Consider the following 23,841-nt stretch of genomic DNA (forward strand, 5'->3'; position numbering starts at 1 on the left):
CCGGGAGCGTCCAAAACTCCCGGCCGAGGGACGGTGACCTTTGAGGGAGTTACTACAATCTAAGGCCTGGAGCCCTGCAACCCAGCGAACTAGCGACCCCTCACGCAGAGGCTCGGAGCACCAGCCAGGACTGGCCTGTACGCGTGGGAGGGTAAAGCGGAACGGGCACGTGGGAGCCCAGGGGGCCGTCCTGGTACTGCAGTACCCGCTGGAAGCACAGAGCAGGCCGAAATTCGTTTGTCTTAACCGGCGTTCTTTTGAAAAGTTTAATTCACTGTTTCTAAATAGATTGACTTTCATTTGGATTTAACAGCTCAGTAAAACAGGCGTTCTTATCTCTTTCATGAAGTTGGTCATAAAACTTATCTTGCCCTCCGGTTACAGGTTTAGCAAACAATGTATGTTCCATGCAACATTTACAATTTTACTTAAAAGTATATGTATATCGTGTTAAACTAAAATTCAAATATAACAGGGCACCCAGTATTTTAATCTGACAATCAGCTACCCTCTTTGAGTTATGTACTACCCTGCAGCTAGTGGTCAGGTGTATATAACAGCATATTTTTGTTATGATAAGCACTGAAAGAAATTTGTAAGCATAACCAAAACATTTCTACTACAAATGTTCAATTTAGGCCAAGGTTTAAAACAGTCAAAACCAATATTCCACATTGATTATTAATACCTATAATAATATATAATACTGCATTGTTTCTATTGCTGCTATAACAAATGACTACAAATTCCTGGCTTAAACCGACGCAAATCCTCTTACATGGGTCTTCACTGGGCTGTTTGCCAGGACGCAGTTCTTTGTGGAGGCTTTGGAGGAGAATCTAGGTCATTGCCTTCTCCAGTTTTTAGAGGCTGCCTGCATTCCTTGACTTATGACCTACTTCCTCTATCTTCAAGGTCAGCAATATGATAGCTTTCTACGCACACAGCTGGGAAGGGTTCTCTGATTTTTATGGGCTCATATAATTTAGATTGGCCCCACCTGAATAATCCTAGCAACTCTCCCCTTCTCAAACTTTTTCACTTTAATTACATCTGCAACCTTAGTTCCCTTTTGCAATGTAGATTAATGTTTTTACAGGTTCCAGAGGTTAGGACACAGGCCTATCACAAATACAAGGAAATATAACCACTAATTTAATATAAATAGTTGAGTAAAGATATCTATGTTATAGTTCTAAAGTAAAATTTTGAAAGAATTCTACCAAATATCGCAAAATATTGACTTTTCGAAATAACAGACTCATAGATATTCCTTATATTATTCTGCTTATTTGAATTTTTTAAGAAAATTGATGCTATGAGTTGAGTCCATTTATATGTGAAACTCTAGCCTAAATTAATGGACTTGCTTACCAAAAAATATTTGGAATTAGAATCAAATTGGAATGAGAATGAAAAAAAAGATTGCAGATACTAACCTTAATAATAGCTTAGTAAAATAACTTATTGGCCACAAAACTGCTCTCTTTAACTATAATATTTTAAACTTGGTACATGTTTCATAGGTCCTAGGAGAGGGGAAGTACTCCCTCAGGGGTCTTTGGAACTGTGTGGGATTTGGGGATTATTGCAATGACTAGAGATAGAGTGCTGCTGGCATTTGGTGCCCAGGGACTAGGAATTGTAAATGTTGGGTATGGACACTACCACAGTACCACACATAGACATTTTCCAGCTGAAAATGTCAGTACTGCTCCTGTGGAGAAAGTGGGTGGATGACTGTTCCTACCTGATTAATTTGTCATTCCAAATATGAAGACAGATTACATGCTATGGTGGGAACTATTCATCTTTACTACTACAGTATGATATCCCAATGAAGCATCCAACAGAAAATTAGGTCCTGCTGAAAAAAATATAAGTATCTACCCAAATGTTAAATGTGCACACTCCATAACCTGGAAGTAATCAGACTTCCAGGAATCTCTCCTGCAAAAATCAGTGTACAAGGGTTTTCAATGCAATATTTTTATGATAGCAAAGCAAAAATAGAAAACAACCTATATTTGTCATCTGAGGCTGGTGTAACAAAATACCATAGGCCAGGTGGTAAACAACATAAATTTATTTCTTGTAGTTCTGGAGGCTGGAAACCTGAAATTAAAAGTGCTGGCCATTTCAGTTCATGGTAAAGGCTCTCTTCCTGGCATGCTGATGGCCACACTCTCCTTGTGTCACATGGTGGAGAGAAAGTTCACAAGAGAACTCTCTCCTGTCTCTTCTTACAAGGACACTAATTCTGTTGGATCAAGACTCCAACCATATGACTTCACTTAACCTAAATAACTTCTATAAAAGTCTCATCTCCAAATGCAGTTACAGTGAGCATTGGGGCTTCTTCATATGCATTTTGAGGGAACATAAACATTCAGTCCATAGCACAACCCAAATTTAGTCCATTAACACACGAATAGAGAAAATAATATAATATCAGGCATTGAGGTATTATGCAACTGTTTAAAAAGAAATTATATAGAGCTTTGACTTCTGAAGCAAGCACAAATAACATGTACATAATATTTCTTTAAATCAATGTTTATATATGTGTATATACATAATTCTATAATGACAAACATCAAAGAGCTTTTGAACAACAGGTAACTGAAGGGAGTGAGTTGTGAAATACTGACTTTTGATTTTTCTGTGTAATTGAATGCATTTTAATCAGCGTTTATTACTTTTTACTGTAAAAATTGAAGACAATTCATAAGTAAGGTCATCTGAGCACAAAGTTTTCTTTGCAGGAGGGTTTTTTGGTTTGTTTTTTGACTAAATTTCAATGTCTATAACAGATATAATGATATTTAGGCTATCTATTTCTTTCTATTTTTTCTTTTATTTTTATTATTTTTAATTGTTCTTCAAGTACACTTTTCTGTCTTTCACTCCCATCCCAGCCCACCCACCCACCCCTTGCCCTTCTCTCCCATTTCCAACCCCCCCACCAGTTTTTGTCCCTGTGTCTTTTATACTTGTTCCTGTAAACCCTTCCCCTTTTCCCCTGAAATTCCCTCCCCTCTCTCCTCTGGACACTGTCAGCCAGTTCTCCATTCAGTCTCTTTGGTTATATTTTGCTTGTTTGATTGTTTTGTTCTTTAGGTTCCTGTTAAAGGTGAGATCATGTGCTACTTGTCCTTCACCGCCTGGCTTATTTCATTTAGCCTAATGATTTCCAGTTCAATTCATGCTGTTGTAAAGGGTAGAAGATCCTTCTTTCTTTCCCCTGCATAGAATTCCATTGTGTAAATGTACCATCGTTTTTGGATCCATTCATTTACTGATGGGCACCTAGGTTGCTTCCAGCACTTGGCTATTGTAAATTGTGCTACTGTAAACATTGGGATGCATAGGTTCTTTAAGATTGGTGTTTCAGGGTCCTTAGGATATAATCCTAGCAGTGGAATTGCTGGGTCAAAAAGCAGATCCATTTTTATTTTTCTGAGAAAATTCCATACTGTTTTCCATAGTGGTTGTACCAGTCTGCAATCCCACCAACAATGGATTAGGGTCCCCCTCTCTCCACAACCTGTCCAACACTTGTTTGTTGCTTTGGTTAGGATGGCCATTCTGACCACTGTAGAGTAGCATCTCTCTGATAGCTAGTGATATTGAGCATCTTTTCATGTGTCCCTGGATTTTCTGTATGTCCTCTTCAGAGAAATGTCTGTTCAAGTCCTTTGCCCACTTTTTAATTGGGTTGCTTGTCTTCTTAAAGTGGAATTGTGTAAGTTCTTTGTATGTTTTGGAGATTAAACCCATGTGTGAGGTATCATTGGCAAATATGTTTTCCCATATAGTTGGTTCTCTTTTTCTTTGAATACTGTTTCCTTTAGCCATGCAGAAGCTTTTTATTTTGATGAGGTCCTAGGACTTTAATGGTGTCATGGCTTATATTTAAGTCTTTTATCCACCTTGAATTTATTTTGGTGTATGATGCAAGTTGGTGCTCAAGTTTCACTTTTTTGCATGTAGCTGTCCAATTCCCCCAACACCATTTGTTGAAGAGACTATCTTTACTCCATTTTATGTTGCCGCCCCCTTTGTCGAATGGTAATTGACTGTAGAGACTTGGGTTTATTTCTGGGCTCTCTGTTCTGTTCCACTGGTCCATGTGTCTGTTTTTATGCCAGTACCAGGCTGTTTTGATTACAGTGGCCTTGTAACACAGTTTGGTATCAGATATTGTGATCCCTCCTACTTTGCTCTTCTTTCTCAAAATTGCAGCAGCTATTTGGGGTCATTTATGGTTTCATATAAATTTTTGAGGTGTTTGTTCTATGTCTCTGAAATATGCCATTGGTACTTTAATAGGTATTGCATTGAATCTGTAAATTGCTTTGGGTAGAATGCACATTTTGATGATGTTAATTCTTCTGATCCATGAACACAGTATATGTTTCCATTTGTTTGTGTCTTCCTTGATTTCTTTCTTCAGTGTTGTGTAGTTTTCTGCATACAGGTTTTTTACCTCCTTGGTTAGGTTTATTCCTAGGGATTTTATTTTTGTTTTTGCTACATCAAATGGGATTTTTTTCTTGATTTCTGCTTCTGCTGATTCATTGTTAGTATACAAAAATGCCTTTGATTTCTGGATATTGACTTTGAAACCCGCTGTTTTGCCAAATTTATTTATTAGTTCGAGCACTTTTTGGGTAGAGTCTGTAGGATTTTCCATGTACACTATCATGTCATCTACAAACAATGACAGTTTTGTTTCTTCCTTTTTGATTTGGATGCTTTTTATTTCCTTTTCTTGTCTGATCACTGGGGCTAGGACTTCCAATACTATATTGAATAGAAGTGGTGAAAGCGGACAGCCTTGTCTTGTTCCTGATCTTACTGGAAAAGATTTTAGTTTTTGCCCATTGAGTATGATGTTGGCTGTAGGTCTTTCATATATGGCCTTTATTATATTGAGGAATGCTCTCTCTATTCCCACTTTGCTGAGTGTTTTTATCATAAATGGGTGCTGTACCTTATCAAATGCTTTTTCTGCATCTATTGATATGATCATGTATTTTTTGTCTTTGCTTTTGTTTATGTGGTGTATTACATTTACTGATTTGCAAATGTTGAACCATCCTTGCATCCCTGGGATGAATCCCACTTGGTCATGGTGTATGATCTTTTTGATGCGTTGTTGGATGCGGTTTGCCAATATTTTGTTGAGGATTTTAGTGTCTATGTTCATCAGTGATATTGGCCTGAAGTTTTCTTTCTTTGTTATGTCTTTGTCTGGTTTTGGGATTAGGATGATGCTGGCTCCATAAAAAGAGTTTTGGAGTCTTCCATCATTTTGAATTTTTTCGAACAGTCTGTGAAGGATAGGGATTAGCTCTTCCTTAAATGTTTTGTAGAATTCTCCTGTGAAACCATCTTGTCCAGGGCTTTTGTGTGTCAGGAGTTTTTTTGATTACTGCTTCAATTTCTTCTGCTGTTATTGGTCTGTTCAGGCTCTCTGTTTTTTCTTCATTGAGTTCTGGAAGATTACATTTGTCTAGAAATTTGTCCATTTCACCTAGGTTTTCAAATTTCTTGGCATACAGTTCTTCATAGTAATTTCTTACAATCCTTTGTATTTCTGTGGTGTCAGTTGTAATCTCTCCTCTTTCATTTCTGATTGTGTTAATTTGGGTCTTCTCTCTTGTTTTTTTGATGAGCCTGCTTAAAAGCTTGTAAATTTTGTTTATCTTTTCAAAGAACCAACTCCTGGATTCACTGATCCTTAGAATTGTGCTTTTTGTCTCTATGTCATTCAGCTGTGCTCTAATCTTGGTTAATTCCTTTCTTCTACTTGCTCTGGGCCATCTTTGTTGTTGTTCCTCGAGTTCTTGCAGGCGTAGGGTTAGGTTGTTTGTTTGAAATGTTCCCCCCCCCTTTTTTTTTTTTTTGTAGGTAGGCCTGTATTGCTATTAACTTCCCTCTCAGGACTGCCTTTGCTATGTCCCATAAATTTGGAGTTGTTGTGAGTTCATTTTCACTTGTTTCCAGAAACTTTTTGATTTCTTCTCTAATTTCATTTCTGACCCATTCATTGTTTAATAGCATGCTATTCAATCTCCATGATTTTGAGTGTTTGGGGTTTTTTCCCTTTGGGTTGGTTTCCAGTTTTAGTCCCCTGTGGTCAGAGAAAATGCTTGGTATGATTTCAAATTTCTTGCATTTGTTGAGGCTTGTTTTGTGTCCTGACATGTGGTCTTTCTTTGAAAATGTTCCATGTGCATTAGAAAAGAATGTGCGTTTAGCTTCTTTGGGATGAAAGGCTCTATATATATCAGTTAAGTCCATTTCATCTAGGGCATTGTGCAATGCCACAGTATCTTTGTTGATATTTTGTTTGAAAGATCTGTCCATTTTTGACAGTGGGGTGTTAAAATCCCCTACTCTAATTGTGTTGCTGTCGATATCTTTCTTAAAGTCCTCTAAGATTTTCTTTATGTATTTGGGTGCTCCTACATTGGGTACATATATATTTACAATGTTTATGTCTTCTTGGTGGATTCTTTCCTTGAGTATTATTAAATGACCTTGTGGGTCTCTCTTCATGGCCCCTTTTTTGAAGTCTATTTTGTCTAATATTGCTGCCCCCGCTTTAGTTTCCTATCCATTTGCTTGGAAAATTTGTTTCCAGCCCTTCACTTTCAATCTGTATAGGTCTTTTATCCTGAGGTGGGTGTCTTGTAGGCAGCATATGCGTGGGTCATGATTTCTTATCCATTCAACTATTCTATGTCTTCTAATGGCCGCATTTAATCAGTTTACATTTAAGGTTATTATCGATAGGTATTTATTCATTGTCATTTCTGTACCTGTGTTCCTCTCTCTCTCTCTCTCTTTTTTCCTTCCTTTCCTTAAAGCAGTCCCTTTAGCATCTCTTGCAGAGCTGGTTTGTGGAGGTTTATTCTTTTAGACTTCTGTTGTCTGAAGAGCCCCTTATTTGGCCTTCTATCTTGTTTGAGTGCCTTGCTGGGTAAAGTAGCCTTGGTTGCAGGCCTCTGGTTCTCATTACTTGGAATATTTCTTGTCATTTCTTCTGGCTTGGAGCATTTCCATTGAGAAATCTGCTGCTAACCTTATTGGGGCTCCCTTGTTATTTCCTTTTTCTCTCTTGCTGCCTTTAAGATTCTCTCTTTGTCTTGGCATTTTGCTATTTTAATTATGATGTGTCCTGAAGTGGGCCTCTTTGGGTTCCTCTTGATTGGGACTCTCTGTGTTTCCTGGGTTTGTGTAACTTTTTCTCTCATCAAATTAGGACAGTTTTCCATCACTACTTTTTCAAACCGGTTTTCTATACCTTGCTCTTCTTCTTCTCCTTGCAGTATCCTTATTATATGGATATTATTATGTTCATAGTGTCTTACCTTTCTCTTAATCCCTCTTCATTCTTTCTGAGCTCCTTTTCCTTTTCTTGGTCTTTCTGGGTGTTTTTTTCTACTTTGTCTCCCATTCTCAGTGATCTGATCTTCTGCTTCATTAATCCTCCTTTTGATTCCTTCTACTGTGTTCTTTATTTCAGAAATTGTATTCATTTTCCCATTGGCCCCTGTTGATAGTTTCTTTTTCCTTTTTCATATTGGTATAGTTTGCAGTGAGTTCATTATAGTTTCCCTGTAGTTTCTGGTAATTCACTGTGAGCTCATGGAGCTTCCTGATAACCATTGCTTTGAACTCAATATCTGATAGATGAGTTGCCTCTATTTCATTTAGCATTCTTTCTGAGGCTTCCTCCTTTCCTTTCATTTGGTGATTGTTTCTTTGTCTTCCCATTATTTGTGAGACTCTTCTTGTTAGCCTCAGCTTCTTAAATTTATCTGTTCTGTCTCCCTGGGTTTATGGTGTGAACTTCTGTGGTAGAATACCTGTGGAATTTGGTGGTGCAGTCTCCTTTGTGTATCCTGGTGTTAACTGCTTCCACCTACACACCTTAAGGTGCTGAATCACAAAGCAGTTGGAACTACCTAGGCTATTTATTTTTAAGTAGTTTGATAGTTTACTCTCTAGTAAACTATTAAACTACTTCGATAGTTTATTTTGAAGAAATTTATCCATTTCAGCTAAATTTTCTAATTTACTATGATAAAGTTGTTCCTGATAATCCCTATTATTCATGTGATATCTATGGAATTAGTACTGAGGTTACCTTTCTCATTCCTAATATAGTTGCATGCTGCTTAATGATATTTCTGTCAACAATGGAACACATGTAACACAGTTATTTCATAAGATTATAATGGAGCTGAAAAATTCCTACCACCTAGTGATGCCATAGGCAAATAATGTAGTAGCACATGCCCTGGCGGTGTAGCTTAGTGGTTTGAGTGGGGGCCTGGGAACCAAGCAACCATGGTTCTATTCCTAGTCAGGGCACATGCCTGGGTTGCAGGCTGGTTCTCTGCAGGCCAATTCCCAGCAGGGGACTCACCAGAGGCAACCATACATTGATATTTCTCTCCTTCTCTCCTTCCCTTCCCCTCTAAAGATAAATAAATAAAATCTTCAAAAAAATAATGTAGTAGCACAGCACATTACTCAGGTGTTTGTGGTGATATTGGTATAAACAAATCTACTGTGCCTCCAGTCATATCAAAGTGTAGCTATACTATCTAGATTTGTGTAATTAAATTTTGTGATGTTCCCACTATGACAAAATCACCTAAGGCACATTTCTCAGAACACATCCCCATCTATATGTGGTACATGACTGTACTGGTAATTAGTAGTGTCTTCTCTCTTTTTCTGATCCATTTGGCTACAGGTTTATTGATTTTCTGGATCTCAAGAAACCAGCTTTCCATTTCATTGATTCTTTTCTCCATTTGATTTCTGCTTTCTATTTCATTAATTTTCACACTGATATTTATTATTTTTATAACACTTTATAAAACTCAGAATACATTGTTATTGTTTTTGCTTAAACAGTCTTTTAATGATACTTAAGTAATGTAGTCTCATAGTTATCATTTCCAGAGTTGTTTATTTCTTTGCGTATAGCCAGATTTGGGGATTTGGTTATCATTTTCCTCTGCCTGAAGGACTTCACTTAACATTTCTCATGGTTCAGATCTGCTGGTAAGAAAACCACTATAATTAGTTCTACATGACATGAATATAAAGTGTGATAATCCTCAACCTTAAGTTTGGGTGTGAATTTAGCATACATTTTTAGCCACAAAGCTGACTGGTACTGAAATGATGTTTTAAGAAATGTAAATAGATTTTCTCTGTTCTTCTCTAGCTTCATCTCAGTATCTCAGCTCACCTGGACTGTGCCCCTGAGCTAAGTTGGCAACATGAACAGCAACAACTTGGATGGGAATGATGACTTTGACGAGCAGTTGCGAATGCAAGAATTGTACGGAGACACTAAGGATGGAGACACCCAGGAAGATCTCAGTAGAGAAACTGATGCTTTTGGGCAGCAACCAGATGATACCCCCTACGAGTGGGATTTAGAGAAGAAGGGTTGGTTCCCCAAGATCACTGAAGATTTCATTGCTACATATCAAGCCAATTATGGCTTTTCTAATGATGGTGCATCTAGCTCTACTGCAAATGTACAAGATGTTAGTGTTAGGCCTACAGAAAAACCTCCACAAAGAAAAAACTCTGAATGCACTGACCCCCAAAATAAGGGAGAAAAGAGAAAGGCTGAATCAGGATGGTTTCATGTTGAAGAAGACAGAAATACAAATGTATATGTGTCTGGTTTGCCTCCAGACATTACAGTAGATGAATTTATACAGCTCATGTCCAAGTTTGGCATTATTATGAGAGATTCTCAAACAGAAGAATTTAAGGTCAAGCTCTACAAAGATAATCAGGGAAATCTTAAAGGAGATGGGCTTTGCTGTTATTTAAAGAGGGAATCTGTGGATCTTGCACTGAAACTTTTGGATGAAGATGAAATTAGAGGCTACAAATTACATGTCGAGGTAGCAAAGTTTCAGCTGAAGGGGGAATATGATGCCTCGAAGAAGAAGAAGAAGTGCAAGGACTACAAGAAAAAGCTGTTTCTGCAACAAAAGCAGTTGGATTGGCGACCTGAGAGAAGAGATGGGCCAACCCGAATGCGCCATGAGCGAGTTGTCATCATCAAAAATATGTTTCATCCTTTGGATTTTGAGGATGACCCATTGGTGCTGAATGAGGTCAGAGAAGATCTTCAAGTAGAGTGTTCAAAGTTTGGACAAATTAGGAAGCTCCTCCTCTTTGATAGACACCCAGATGGTGTGGCCTCTGTGTCCTTCAGGGATCCAGAGGAAGCTAATTATTGTATCCAAACCCTCAATGGACGATGGTTTGGTGGCCGTCAAATCACTGCCCAAGTGTGGGATGGAACTACAGATTATCAGGTGGAGGAGTCCACAAGAGAAAGGGAGGAAAGGCTGAAAGGATGGGAGGCTTTCCTCAATGCTCCTGATGCCAATAAAGGTCTTTGGTGTTCAAATTCCATCTGTATTTCAGAAAGGGCAGAGCCTTCTACAGCAAGGCATTTTTCAGAGCACCCTAACACATCTAAAAGGAATGCTAACAAAGCTGTAACTGAAATGGAATTTGAAGAACCTATACATGAAAAGAAGCTTGAAAAAACAGAAGATGGGGGAGAATTTGAAGAAGATGCCAAAGAGAGTGGCCACAGAAAAGAGGCTGAAGAAGGCTGCCCAAAAAGAGAGTTTAAAGACTACCTCGAAAGAGAGTCTGGACAAGGCAGTCCTAAAAAAGAGTTTGGAGAGAGTAGTCATGAAAAAGAGTCTAAAGTGAATTTCCCTGGAAGAGAATCCAAAACAAGGCAACACAGAAATGATTTTGAAGATAATGCCCTTGAAAAGGAGTCTGAAAAAGTTCATCCCAACAAGGAGTATGAAGAAGAGAATGGCCCCCAAAAAGAGTCTGAAAAAGATGAGTTGGAAATAGAATCTGAAGAAGACTGCTCTGAAAATCTGATTAAAGATGGCTTTGAAAAAGAATTTGAAGAAAATGGCCTCAAAAAGTGTTTAATGAGAGTGGGTATGGCAAGGAGTAATGAAAATGTTCTTGAAGAAGAGCCAGAAGAAAATGACTCTGAAAAATCAGAGTCATTTGAAAATGAAAACTCTGGAAAAGTGTTTGATGAAGGCTCTGAGAGAGAGTTTAATGATGAATCAGATGAAAAGAAAGAAGAGGAAGATAAATATAAAAAAGTTTGTGATGATAAGTCTGATAAAAAAGAGAATGAAGAAAATCCAGGTGAAAGGGGTCTTGAAGATGCTGATGTAAAGGAGGAAGATGATGCAGATGAAAAGATATTTGAATATTCAGATGAAAAAGAAGATGAAGTAGATGCAGAAGAGGAAGAGGAAGCTATAGATGAAAACACTTTCAAAGATGACAATTCCAATGAGAAGTCGTTTGATAATTCTGTCAAGAAAGGGACTGTGAGTGGTTTAGGAATGTTCAGGAAGTAGGAGCCCTGCATAGGCAGCAGCTTTATTCTCAGTTGCACTGATGATGATGATGTTTAATCCCTTAAATTTGCTTTTGAGAGAAATTCCTCCATCTACATTTTGCCAATGCTCCAGAGAAATTACTAGTACTGTTACATGAACATGTGCATAGCGGTAAGATACCATCAGATTAATGCATTGATGTTTTCATTGTTATGTGTATTTAGTGATTTTACTTAATAGTATAATGCAAGTAAACTGGATACTTGTCCTTTGTCAGATTGGTAAAATGCATGCAGAATGTTTTTTAAAGTATTCTAATTGAAGTTTGTGATATTAAAAAATGAAAATAAGTTGTTAATATGCAAAAGAAAAAGAAACCTAAATAAATTGGGCAGACCCTCTGCTTCTCAATAGCATAGCCCGATTGCCAAGTACTATTCCCTGCCACACACTGCTAGTACAGAATTCTGCCAAGCAATCTATTTCCTTTATCATTATATACTAAGCAATATATCATTTGAATAATTTCTTTCAGATTTGGTTTAGGATTAAATTTTAACTGGGAATACACTGCTACCTGTAGGGGGCAGTCGTAACATACCTAAACATTCAAAATAGGAGAACCTACCTGAAATAGAACACTAATGATCTGTGGATAAACTGCCATCCACAAAAGATAATCCTTTTGCTTAGATTAGTGTCACTTTCCAGGAAGGTCCCAAGGTGACTGACAGACAATTCACCAGTCAGCTAAACGAAGAGAAATAGACTGGACCTTGAGCTGGGGTTGTTAAACTCAAGCTATAGGACTCATTTGGAACCATTGCTGTAAAAACATGCCCAGGCTTTCCCAAGACAATCAAGAGTGCCTCCAGAAACATTTCTCCAGCCCATCCATGTGGAAGCAATGTCTGCCTCTGCCTAGGGCTGAGGGAAATAATGCAAACATTCACCAAACCACGAGAAAAGAAGAGAGCAGTAAAGCTGTGTGTGATATCAAGGTAAGACAATCTCCTCAATTCTTGATTCTTTCTTGACAAGGAAAGGGTTTATCCAGAGAGAATATAAAACCATAAGCAAACCTCAATGCCATTGCTCACTTTATCTTATTGATTTTATATCAAAATTGTTTTCAAATCAACCCCAAGAGAAACACTAGAATCTGGATGATAATTACCTGATCTGTCCAGTTTTCTCCAATCTAAACAACTTCCCTTTACCAAGACAAATGACTATTTATGTTTCATTTGTTTCATAAGATAATGTTTTAAAAAGCAGATGACTTTGACAAATTTTTTCAACCAGTACTATTAGCCATTGAATGTTTTTCTCTGATATAAAGATTATAACCTATGTAGTAATGAAAGAAAACTTATAGGCTGTTTTCTTCAAAACTTGCTAGAGAAAAAATTAATATACTAAGGAAGAAACATAAGAACATTAAGGAGCAAAGGGTTGTTTTTCCTAAAATCATAGTTTCCTAAAGTGAATTTCCTAAGCATAAATTTCTACCACTAGTTCACATTTCCCCAAAGAGAGACAGTGTTCCTACTTAGTGTTGTTTGTATCTTTGCAGAAAGTACCGTTTAAGTCTATAAATCCTCTTAACTATGAATAGAATATCTCTTAAAAGGTTATTTGGTGTGGTGGGGGATGGACATGGGTTAATGTCTACCAAATAATAAACAGAGCTCAGAACTAAATGCTGCAAAATCATTCAATAGCAAACCTGTCCAAATACTTTAACACTGAAAAATGTATCTGTCCCTGTGCAATGGCTCATATCTTGATAAGAGTCATTTATTTGCAAACTTTATTTAATCCTCTGGATCTACCCTTTCCCCCAATGTTATTTTAATTTTCACAGGAAGAATAAAAGTGTTTTATAATCATGAGGAAGACTTTTCTGTAGAAATGTACTGAGCTGTGCTTTTGAGCTTTCAGACATCTGTGAACAAATAACACATGAATCTCCACACCTCCTGTTATCACCTAAGCCTCAGGTCTTTGGGAAACTAGAATGAAATGGGATGTCATGGCTAGAAATCCTTAATTAATGGGCATTTGGATGAAAGCAAAACATGCAAAGAAGATTCCTAAATAGTAGAATTTGGAGGCTACTCCGAGGAAACAGTAACAACGGCATACATATGTTATGAGTGTGTGCTGCTTGTGTCATTATAAAATATGTGCACACATATAAGTTCAAAGATCTGTCTTGAGGGATATGCTTAACTTGAATCATAGGCAAACAGATTGGAAGAATATTTAAGATTCAGTAGTATGCCTTCCCACAGCTACTGCTGCCACTGGGCAATACAAGCTGCCATCCTGACCTCAGTAACAGGTTCCAACCTGTAGAGCATCAGGTGCAAACGGTCGGGGGTCATCCAATTAGGATGTAACTGGCTTCTCCACTCAGTTTTGTCTTTTAAAAAATCTTACGTTGCAACTGAGTACAGATGCACATATAGGTGAGCATGTCCCTCTTGTAGCAAATATAAACTTGGTAAAACTCCTTTGATTCTACAAATATCATTGAGTCTTTATTATCTGCAAAATCTTGGCCTAGGTTTTGAGAAAGAGAAAGATATGCTCCTCTCTCTCTTCAGACATTCAATATATTGGGAAAGACAAACATATTGACATTATCATCATATCCTGTTATATTATCAGCATGATTCATGTAAATAATTGAAGATATCTATGTAATTACATTCTTTCAATCAGTAAGGCGGTAAAAAATCAGGGATATAATATCAATATAAAGTAAAATAACTGAAAAAGCTCAATAAAAGAGTAAAAGAGGTTAAAATTTAAGGTGGACGTGAAATAATATCTAGGAATATAGAGAAGTAGCCAGGAAGAACATGGGCTAAAATGTGTCTAGATATCCAGGCCCCAGTGATAAAGCCCTCCAAAAATCTTCAACCTAAGCCTAACACCAAATACAAACATTAAAATAGGTCACAAACTTACATGCACAACTATATGTAAAACTATAAAACTTTTAGGAAAAAAATGATAGAAAATCTTTGTGACCTAAGGTGGGGCAGGGTTTTCAGACATCAAAAGCAAAATCCATAATAATGATAAATTGCCATCATCAAAAATAAAAACTTTTGCTCTGTCAAGGACCCTATCTAAATGTGTGAAAAGACAAGATACAAACTTCAAGATAATATTGACAAATCCCATTTATAACAAAGGACTTGTATCCAGAATATATAAAGAATACTCAAAACTTAAGAGTAAACAACAACCCAACTAAGATGGGCAAAAGATATAGACAGACATTTCCTCAAAGAAGATATCCAGATGTAAATGAACACATGAAAAGGTAATCAACATCATTAGCCTCTAGAGAAATGCAAATTAAAACCACAACTCAATATTACTACATTCACTGCATACCTATCAGAATGGCTAAAATGAAAAATGGTGACAAAAACAAATGCTGGCAAGAATGTATAGAGACTGTGCAAATGGTACAGCCATCCTAGAAATAATTTGTCAGTTTCTTATGAAACTAAACCTGCAACAATGACATGGCCCAGCAATTTCACTATTGGACATTTTATCCCAGAGAAGTGAAAGCCTATGTTCATGTACGCTCTATGTGCTAATGTTTATACCAGCTTTATTCATAATAGCCCAAAACTGGAAACAACCCAAAGCCCCTGAAGAGATGAATGATGAAACAAATTGATATATCCATACTGATCCCAAAAGGTCACATACTGTATAATTCTATTTATGTAATATCCCTGAAATAAACATATAGAGATGGAGAACAGATAAGTGGTTGCCAAAGATTAGGTGGTGGATATAGCCACAAAGGTGTTAGCATGAGTCTTGTGGTAATAAAACAGTTCTTTATCTTGATCTCAACAGTGGTTACACAAACCTACAAACTTGATAGAATGTCACAGGACCATACATATAAACACAGAGAAATGAATACATGTAAAGCTTGTAAAGTCTGAATAAGCTCTTTGAATTATATCAATATCCATCCTGCTTTTGATAATTATCCTAGACTTCTGAAGTTTCCACTGGGGAAAACTGAATGAAGAGTGTGTGGGATCACCCTATAGATTTTTTTGGAACTTCCTGAGAATCTATAATTATTCCAAAACAAAAAGTTAAAAATGCAAACCTCCAAAGGTTGGTTAGACTAAAAATACCAGCACAACAATTGCCTACATTTATTGTTGTGGTTCTTAAGGTTCTTCTTTCACTTGGATCTTTAGCTAATTTCATTAGTTCAGTGATTTGATGCCACTAGACCTGTTTTAGAGATGAGAAAACAAGTTTGAAAATATTGCTGATTACATGTATGAACTAGGCTAAGTGATTTCAACCTAGATTTTCCTGACACTGATTTTATTACTAACTCAATAGCTTCTGATAATGATTTAGAAAGTGAGCTGTAATTTCAAAGGCTTAAAGCCAGCCTTCTTCATAGTGTTTTCTCTGTGGATTCTGCCCAAAGTACCCCAACACGGGCCATTCATTTACTGTAAAAGAAATTAGTACCCACACACACATGTGCATGCACACATTCACACACTTGTCTTCATTCCATTTTTTTTCTCCCCAAGGCTTTTGCTTCCTTTCATTCAGGGCAGGGAGTACGAGTGGAAGGCAAGAAACACCCTGGACCAGTTACTCTTCCTAAGTAATATACATGAAAAAGAAAGAAAGCTTTACTGCATGCTGGCAAGAAAGTCAAATATCTACCTACATATCTATTGATAGGTTAATGGATTGATATAGGTATATATAGAGAGAGATATAAGTGCAAATATAAATATAAATGTATGTGTGTGTGTGATCATTCTTTCTCAGCAATAAAAATGGTCTGAGCTTGGACATGAAAGTTGTTTCCACAACACTACTTTTCATATCATTCCAATGCCAATGCCCCTCTAAGAGTTCAGACTTCTAAGGGCTTTCCATAGAAGATATGTGATCCCTTGAGCAACTGATCAAACCACTTGTTTTGAGACCTTATACAATGAAATGAGAAGAAGAAATGTCAAGGCCCCAAAGGGTAACTACAGAAACAATGGAGCTTTGTGTGACTAAAAGGATAAAGAAAAGAAGAAAGGAAAAATATCTTAGAAATAAATGTTAACGCATTTAGAAGACAAAATATTTCTGTCCACCTACCATTTGTGAAAGAGTTAATTGACTGAGAAGGATAAAGTTTGTTCTTATACTTCTGAAGGCCCTCTGGGGGAAAATTCTGTAATAGTTTGACACTTCAAATGCTCACAAACTTCTTTGAAAAACTGTCATGGTTACATCTTCCATAGTTAGTTAGCAAGTACATGCTAATTGGCAGTCCTCTAGAAGATGAGGCAAAGGGAATATGGCTCAACAGCTCAAAGGCTTTGTCCGGACTCAAAGGCTTTGAGCTCTCAATGAGACATATATACACTGTCTTCTTTTGATGGGGACCATAAAGAAGCCCGTGGGTGTAGTAATTGGAAAGATAAAAACAGTTCTTCAGTTACCAATCCTCTAGCTCACAGAACCCAGAATAATCTGTGTGACATTAAGAGTAAAACAAAAATAAAGTCAAGTAGTATTTCAGCTTGTCATAAAAGGTATTATTATCCCAGAGTTTTGGACTCTCTCTTAACTTGATGAAGCATTTAGAATACCAGTTAATTACATTGCCTTTCAAAGTAATAAATGAAATGGTGATCAATTTAAGAGGGAATGGCAAAAAGAAACTGCCAAAATACCTCATACAATTTTCAAGAAATTTAAGAAGTAAATTATGTTCTTACAAATAACAAAATAATGCTTCATCTTGACTGACAAAAACACCAGATACTGAATATTAGAGTCTCAATGTAGGTAGCCCAACTCAAAAAACTCACCTATCTCAGTCAGCTTACTTATTAACAAATAAACCCCTAGGATCCTGGTGGCTTAACAAATCCAAATACATTTTTGAATCACGCCACAGTTTGATGTAGGTCAGACTATTCTCCCCTAGGACTAGGGTTGCTTCTGTCTGTGGCTCCACCATGTGGTGGATCCAAGGTTGCTCTAGAAGCCTACCCAGGAAAGGTAGAGTGGGAAAGAGGGACTGGGAGCTCAATTGTCTTAGTAGTAGGTAAATCCCATTATTCACATTTTTGGACCAGAGTCAGGAACATAGCCAATCTAATCACAAAGGAGGCTAGAAAATTCAGAGAAGACCAAGGTACTGATAAGCATTTATAGTCCCCACCACACCATCCAGTCAGTTCTAATCTTTAATTGCTAATAGAAAATTCAGGTGACTACGCCCTCCAAAAAAAAAGAAAGAAAAAGAAACATCCTATATATATCAGAAAAGAATATATTTTTAATGGTATGCATATATACATACACACAAAGAATGTATACTGTACATCTAGGCTTTTCAATTGACTTGGAAAGAAGTCACTTCTGAAGTTAAAGAGTTCGATCATAATTATTTTTCATTAATTACTATAAAGTAAAGCTTCTGGAAAAGTGTGACTCTCTTTTCTCCAGTGGGAATATCATATAAAAGCTAAGTGTTTGCTTAATAAAACACAACACGAACATCTTCAATTTCCCCACTAGAAATAGTAGTTTCCTTGACTCTGAAAAATAACACTGTATAAAAAAATCCATATCAGTTCTATCTTTCAAAGTTATACATAAAAATTTGTAAATACAAATTTTGATTACACTTGCCAATTTTCTAACCATTTGAATAATTGGCTTTCAGGGTTTTAAATTGAAGATTGTGTTTTCTCCACCGAATTATATTTTCATAGGCTAACATCTACACCAGGCACCAAAAAACGATTTGTAATAGCAAAGATAAATACTAGTTTATTGTGTTTCTTTGTTCTTATGAGGTTTTCCTGAATGAGAATGGGTTAAAGGATGAGAAGCATTTTATAGTTTTTGAACTTTGCCCTGAGTTTTCTTTTGTTCCTGGGAATGTAAACCTAGAGTTTCTGAATACAGAAATGAATAGCAGTGATTCTTTAAAATTGATGGCTTTCGATGGCTACACATGTCACCAGTCACAGCAGCATTCTTTTTACAGTGCTGTGGTTTTGCCACAGAAAATCTACTTTACAAGGGGAGGAAATTACCACTTCAGTGGAAAACCCATATAGGGCATCTCTGCAGCCCCATGTCAGCATTACCACTGGGAGTTTCTGCCTACAGAGCCAGAATGCTTTCTGCTCCTACTGGGGGCTTGTTGTACATTGATGTTGACTGTACTACCATAGCATACACACAGAGAAAACCAAGGAAATATTTAATAATGTATACCAGTATTGTATTCATTGTAATAATTAAGCAGAGGTTTCATTGCTAAATTAGTAACGTATCCCCCCTCAAAAAAAAAAAACAACTGTAGAAAAGGAAGTTTTATACTGAAATCAGATATTCAGCTAGCAATTTAAAAAGGCAAGAAGACTTTAATATCACATCAGACACAATAAATATTAAAATTATCAAAATAAATAAATATGTGTGAGAAGCTCTATCAGAACACAGAGGAGAAAGATAAAAAGTTAAAATTATAAAAGGAGGAAATGAGGGAAGATGGCAAGGTAGGAGGAAGCAGATTCCACTTCCCCCTACACACAGGAGAAAAACCTGGCCAATCTACAGAAGAACAGAGCAAACAGCCAACAGTAACCCAGCATATATGAAGATAGGACACCAAAAATTGTAGTGGGCACTGAAAAACCAGACATCTTCTTTACTTGGCTGGTTAAATTTGTATTGTTTGACAGGTTTCCCCTGTTTTCTCTTTCATGGTGTATTGTTAATTTATTGTCCTTCACTGCACTTGTGTTTCATTAGCATATTACTCAAGGTCCTATACTCCCTATTTTTGTAATCCAGATCACATAGATTCTGTCATATGACTGTTGATCCATCATTACTGTAAATAATAGCTGTTCCATACAATTGTAAATACTACACAACACCCCACCCAGCCCAACCCATGGTTTCCTGAACTATGTTACTGCAGTGGTTAACTCTGTTCCCTCACACAACAATACCTATTTACTATTCTTTACTCTCACCTTACCTCAGAATCTGACCTCCAACAACCTCACTGCTTTCTAGATCCAACTCACAATCCTTCTGTCCCCAACAACTGTCTTATCTTCTTTCCATCCTTTCTAAAAACTGGCTGGAACTAGTTTGGTGGAATATCACAGTTAACACTATAAAAGCCAAAGCATCTCCTATCTCTTCTCTACCGGCTGCTACTGTAAATACCATAGAATACACTCTTGCTATCTTAAACCATTTTGCCTTCCCCCTCCAACTGATCACAAAAAAGAGTAGTGGAAGCTGTGCACACCAGCATACCTGCTGGAAGAGGAAACCCAACAACAAAGGAGCCACCAACAAATAACAACACAAGAAGGTGACGGAGGGACTGGAAGCTACGCTAACCTCAATCCAGGACCTGGAAATACAACTAAATACTGGGGAAATTACCCAGAACAAACAACAGCACAAGAACAAGAGAGAATCCTCAAAACCTTGTACAAACAGAAATACCTGCTTCAACACAACCTGCCCACATCAACACAACAAAACACAAGAGGTGGTGGACAGAATGACCCTCAGTTAACCAGCTGGTGGAAATGACCAACCAAATTAGGACCCAATGACAATCAAAACCCAAAGATAAACACAGAGTCAACTTAAATGACAGCCTACAACTGGTGAGCTCGGGATATCAAGTAGACGGCACCACCAATTCTCACAGGTATTCTACCATACACATTCACACCATTAACCCAGGGAGACAGAACAGATAAATTTAAGAAGCTGAGGCTGACAACAAGAGTCTCACAAACAACGGGAAGACAAAGAAACAATCACCAAATGAAAGGAAAGGAGGAAGCGTCAGAAAGAATGTTAGATGAAATAGAGGCAACTCATCTATCAGATACTGAGTTCAAAGCAATGGTTATCAGGAAGCTCCATGAGTTCACAATGAATTACCAGAAACTACAGGGAAACTACAATGAACTCACTGCAAACTATATTAACATGAAAAAGGAAATGGAAACTATCAACAGGGGCCAATGGGAAATAAAGAACACAATTTCTGAACTAAAGAACACAGTAGAAGGAATCAAAAGCAGGATTAATGAAGCAGAAGATCAGATCACTGAGAATGGGAGACAAAGTAGAAAAAAACATCCAGAAAGACCAAGAAAAGGAAAAGGAGCTCAGAAAGAATGAAGAGGGATTAAGAGAAAGGTAAGACACTATGAACATAATAATATCCATATAATAAGGATACTGCAAGGAGAAGAAGAAGAGCAATGTATAGAAAACCGGTTTGAAAAAGTAGTGATGGAAAACTGTCCTAATTTGATGAGAGGAAAAGTTACACAAACCCAGGAAACACAGAGAGTCCCAATCAAGAGGAACCCAAAGAGGCCCACTTCAGGACACATCATAATTAAAATAGCAAAATGCCAAGACAAAGAGAGAATCTTAAAGGCAGCAAGAGAGAAAAAGGAAATAACAAGGGAGCCCCAATAAGGTTAGCAGCAGATTTCTCAATGGAAATGCTCCAAGCCAGAAGAAAATGGCAAGAAATATTCCAAGTAATGAGAACCAGAGGCCTGCAACCAAGGCTACTTTACCCAGCAAGGCTCTCAAACAAGATAGAAGGCCAAATAAGGGGCTCTTCAGACAAAAGAAGTCTAAAAGAATAAACCTCCACAAACCAGCTCTGCAAGAGATGCTAAAGGGACTGCTTTAAGGAAAGGAAGGAAAAAAGAGAGAGAGAGAGAGGAACACAGGTACAGAAATGACAATGAATAAATACCTATCGATAATAACCTTAAATGTAAACTGATTAAATGCGGCCATTAGAAGACATAGAATAGTTGAATGGATAAGAAATCATGACCCACGCATATGCTGCCTACAAGACACCCACCTCAGGATAAAAGACCTACACAGATTGAAAGTGAAGGGCTGGAAACAAATTTTCCAAGCAAATGGATAGGAAACTAAAGCGGGGGCAGCAATACTCATATTAGACAAAATAGACTTCAAAAAAGGGGCCATGAAGAGAGACCCACAAGGTCATTTAATAATACTCAAGGAAAGAATCCACCAGGAAGACATAAACATTGTAAATATATATGTACCCAATGTAGGAGCACCCAAATACATAAAGAAAATCTTAGAGGACTTTAAGAAAGATATCGACAGCAACACAAATATAGTAGGGGATTTTAACACCCCACTGTCAAAAATAGACAGATCTTTCAAACAAAATATCAACAAAGATACTGTGGCATTGCACAATGCCCTAGATGAAATGGACTTAACTGATATATATATAGAGCCCTTCATCCCAAAGAAGCTAAACGCACATTCTTTTCAAATGCACATGGAACATTTTCAAAGATAGACCACATGACAGGACACAAAACAAGCCTCAACAAATGCAAGAAATTTGAAATCATACCAAGCATTTTCTCTGACCACGGGGGACTAAAACTGGAAACCAACCCAAAGGGAAAAAACCCCAAACACTCAAAATCATGGAGATTGAATAGCATGCTATTAAACAATGAATGGGTCAGAAATGAAATTAGAGAAGAAATCAAAAAGTTTCTGGAAACAAGTGAAAATGAACTCACAACTCCAAATTTATGGGACATAGCAAAGGCAGTCCTGAGAGGGAAGTTAATAGCCTACCTATAATAGCATACAGGCCTACCTACAAAAAAAAAAGGGGGGGAATATTTCAAACAAACAACCTAACCCTACGCCTGCAAGAACTCGAGGAACAACAACAAAGATGGCCCAGAGCTAGTAGAAGAAAGGAATTAACCAAGAGCACAACTGAATGACATAGAGACAAAAAGCACAATTCTAAGGATCAGTGAATCCAGGAGTTGGTTCTTTGAAAAGATAAACAAAATTGACAAGCTTTTAAGCAGGCTCATCAAAAAAACAAGAGAGAAGACCCAAATTAACACAATCAGAAATGAAAGAGGAGAGATTACAACTGACACCACAGAAATACAAAGGATTGTAAGAAATTACTATGAAGAACTGTATGCCAAGAAATTTGAAAACCTAGGTGAAATGGACAAATTTCTAGACAAATGTAATCTTCCAGAACTCAATGAAGAAAAAACAGAAAGCCTGAACAGACCAATAACAGCAGAAGAAATTGAAGCAGTAATCAAAAAACTCCTGACACACAAAAACCCTGGACAAGATGGTTTCACAGGAGAATTCTACAAAACATTTAAGGAAGAGCTAACCCCTATCCTTCACAGACTGTTCGAAAAAATTCAAAATGATGGAAGACTCCAAAACTCTTTTTATGGAGCCAGCATCATCCTAATCCCCAAACCAGACAAAGACATAACAAAGAAAGAAAACTTCAGGCCAATATCACTGATGAACATAGACACTAAAATCCTCAACAAAATATTGGCAAACCACATCCAACAATGCATCAAAAAGATCATACACCATGACCAAGTGGGATTCATCCCAGGGATGCAAGGATGGTTCAACATTTGCAAATCAGTAAATGTAATACACCACATAAACAAAAGCAAAGACAAAAAATACATGATCATATCAATAGATGCAGAAAAAGCATTTGATAAGGTACAGCACCCATTTATGATAAAAACACTCAGCAAAGTGATAGAGGGAGCATCCCTCAATATAATAAAGGCCATATATGAGAGACCTACAGCCAACATCATACTCAATGGGCAAAAACTAAAAGCTTTTCCAGTAAGATCAGGAACAAGACAAGGCTGTCCACTTTCACCACTTCTATTCAATATAGTATTGGAAGTCCTAGCCCCAGTGATCAGACAAGAAAAGGAAATAAAAGGCATCCAAATCAGAAAGGAAGAAACAAAACTGTCATTGTTTGTAGATGACATGATAGTGTACATGGAAAATCCTGTAGACTCCACCCAAAAGCTTCTTGACCTAATAAATGAATTCAGCAAAACAGCAGGATACAAAGTCAATATCCAGAAATCAAAGGCATTTTTGTATACTGACAATGAATCAGCAGAAGCAGAAATCAAGAAAAAAATCCCACTCGATATAGCAAAAAGAAAAAAAAACACCTAGGAATCAACCCAAACAAGGAAGTAAAAGACCTGTATGCAGAAAACTACACAACACTGAAGAAAGAAATCAAGGAAGACACAAACAAATGGAAACATATACTGTGTTCATGGATCAGAAGAATTAACATCATCAAAATGTGCATTCTGCCCAAAGCAATTTACAGATTCAATGCAATACCTATTAAAGTATCAATGGCATATTTCACAGACATAGAACAAACACCTCAAAAATTTATATG

The 23,841-nt window shown here is 37.1% G+C and overlaps 2 protein-coding genes across 4 annotated transcripts in view; both read left to right on the forward strand.

Moving 5' to 3' along the window:
- Positions 1-2: 2 nt before the first annotated feature.
- On the forward strand, positions 3-11,872 carry LOC119043735 (HIV Tat-specific factor 1 homolog). The gene is made up of 2 exons (XM_037137831.2): positions 3-137; positions 9,257-11,872. Exon 2 carries the CDS (start codon positions 9,312-9,314, stop codon positions 11,463-11,465), a length of 2,154 nt encoding a protein of 717 aa, XP_036993726.2. The 5' UTR covers positions 3-137; positions 9,257-9,311; the 3' UTR covers positions 11,466-11,872.
- Positions 11,873-11,986: 114 nt separating this feature from the next.
- The window catches only part of RGS20 (regulator of G protein signaling 20), a 126,809-nt gene continuing 114,954 nt past the window's right edge, over positions 11,987-23,841 (forward strand). For 2 of the 3 annotated variants that reach the window (XM_053661020.1, XM_037137833.2), the window contains exon 1: positions 11,988-12,448. In XM_053661020.1, the coding sequence (XP_053516995.1) occupies positions 12,284-12,448 (165 nt within the window). In that variant the 5' untranslated portion in view covers positions 11,988-12,283. Of the gene's footprint in view, positions 12,449-23,841 lie in introns of all 3 variants that reach the window. The other variant, XM_053661019.1, reaches the window with a different exon arrangement.

Source organism: Artibeus jamaicensis, unplaced genomic scaffold (assembly GCF_021234435.1).
Source record: "Artibeus jamaicensis isolate MK-2021 breed Jamaican fruit bat unplaced genomic scaffold, CSHL_Jam_final scaffold_916, whole genome shotgun sequence".
In the NCBI taxonomy this organism is placed as follows: domain Eukaryota; kingdom Metazoa; phylum Chordata; class Mammalia; order Chiroptera; family Phyllostomidae; genus Artibeus; species Artibeus jamaicensis.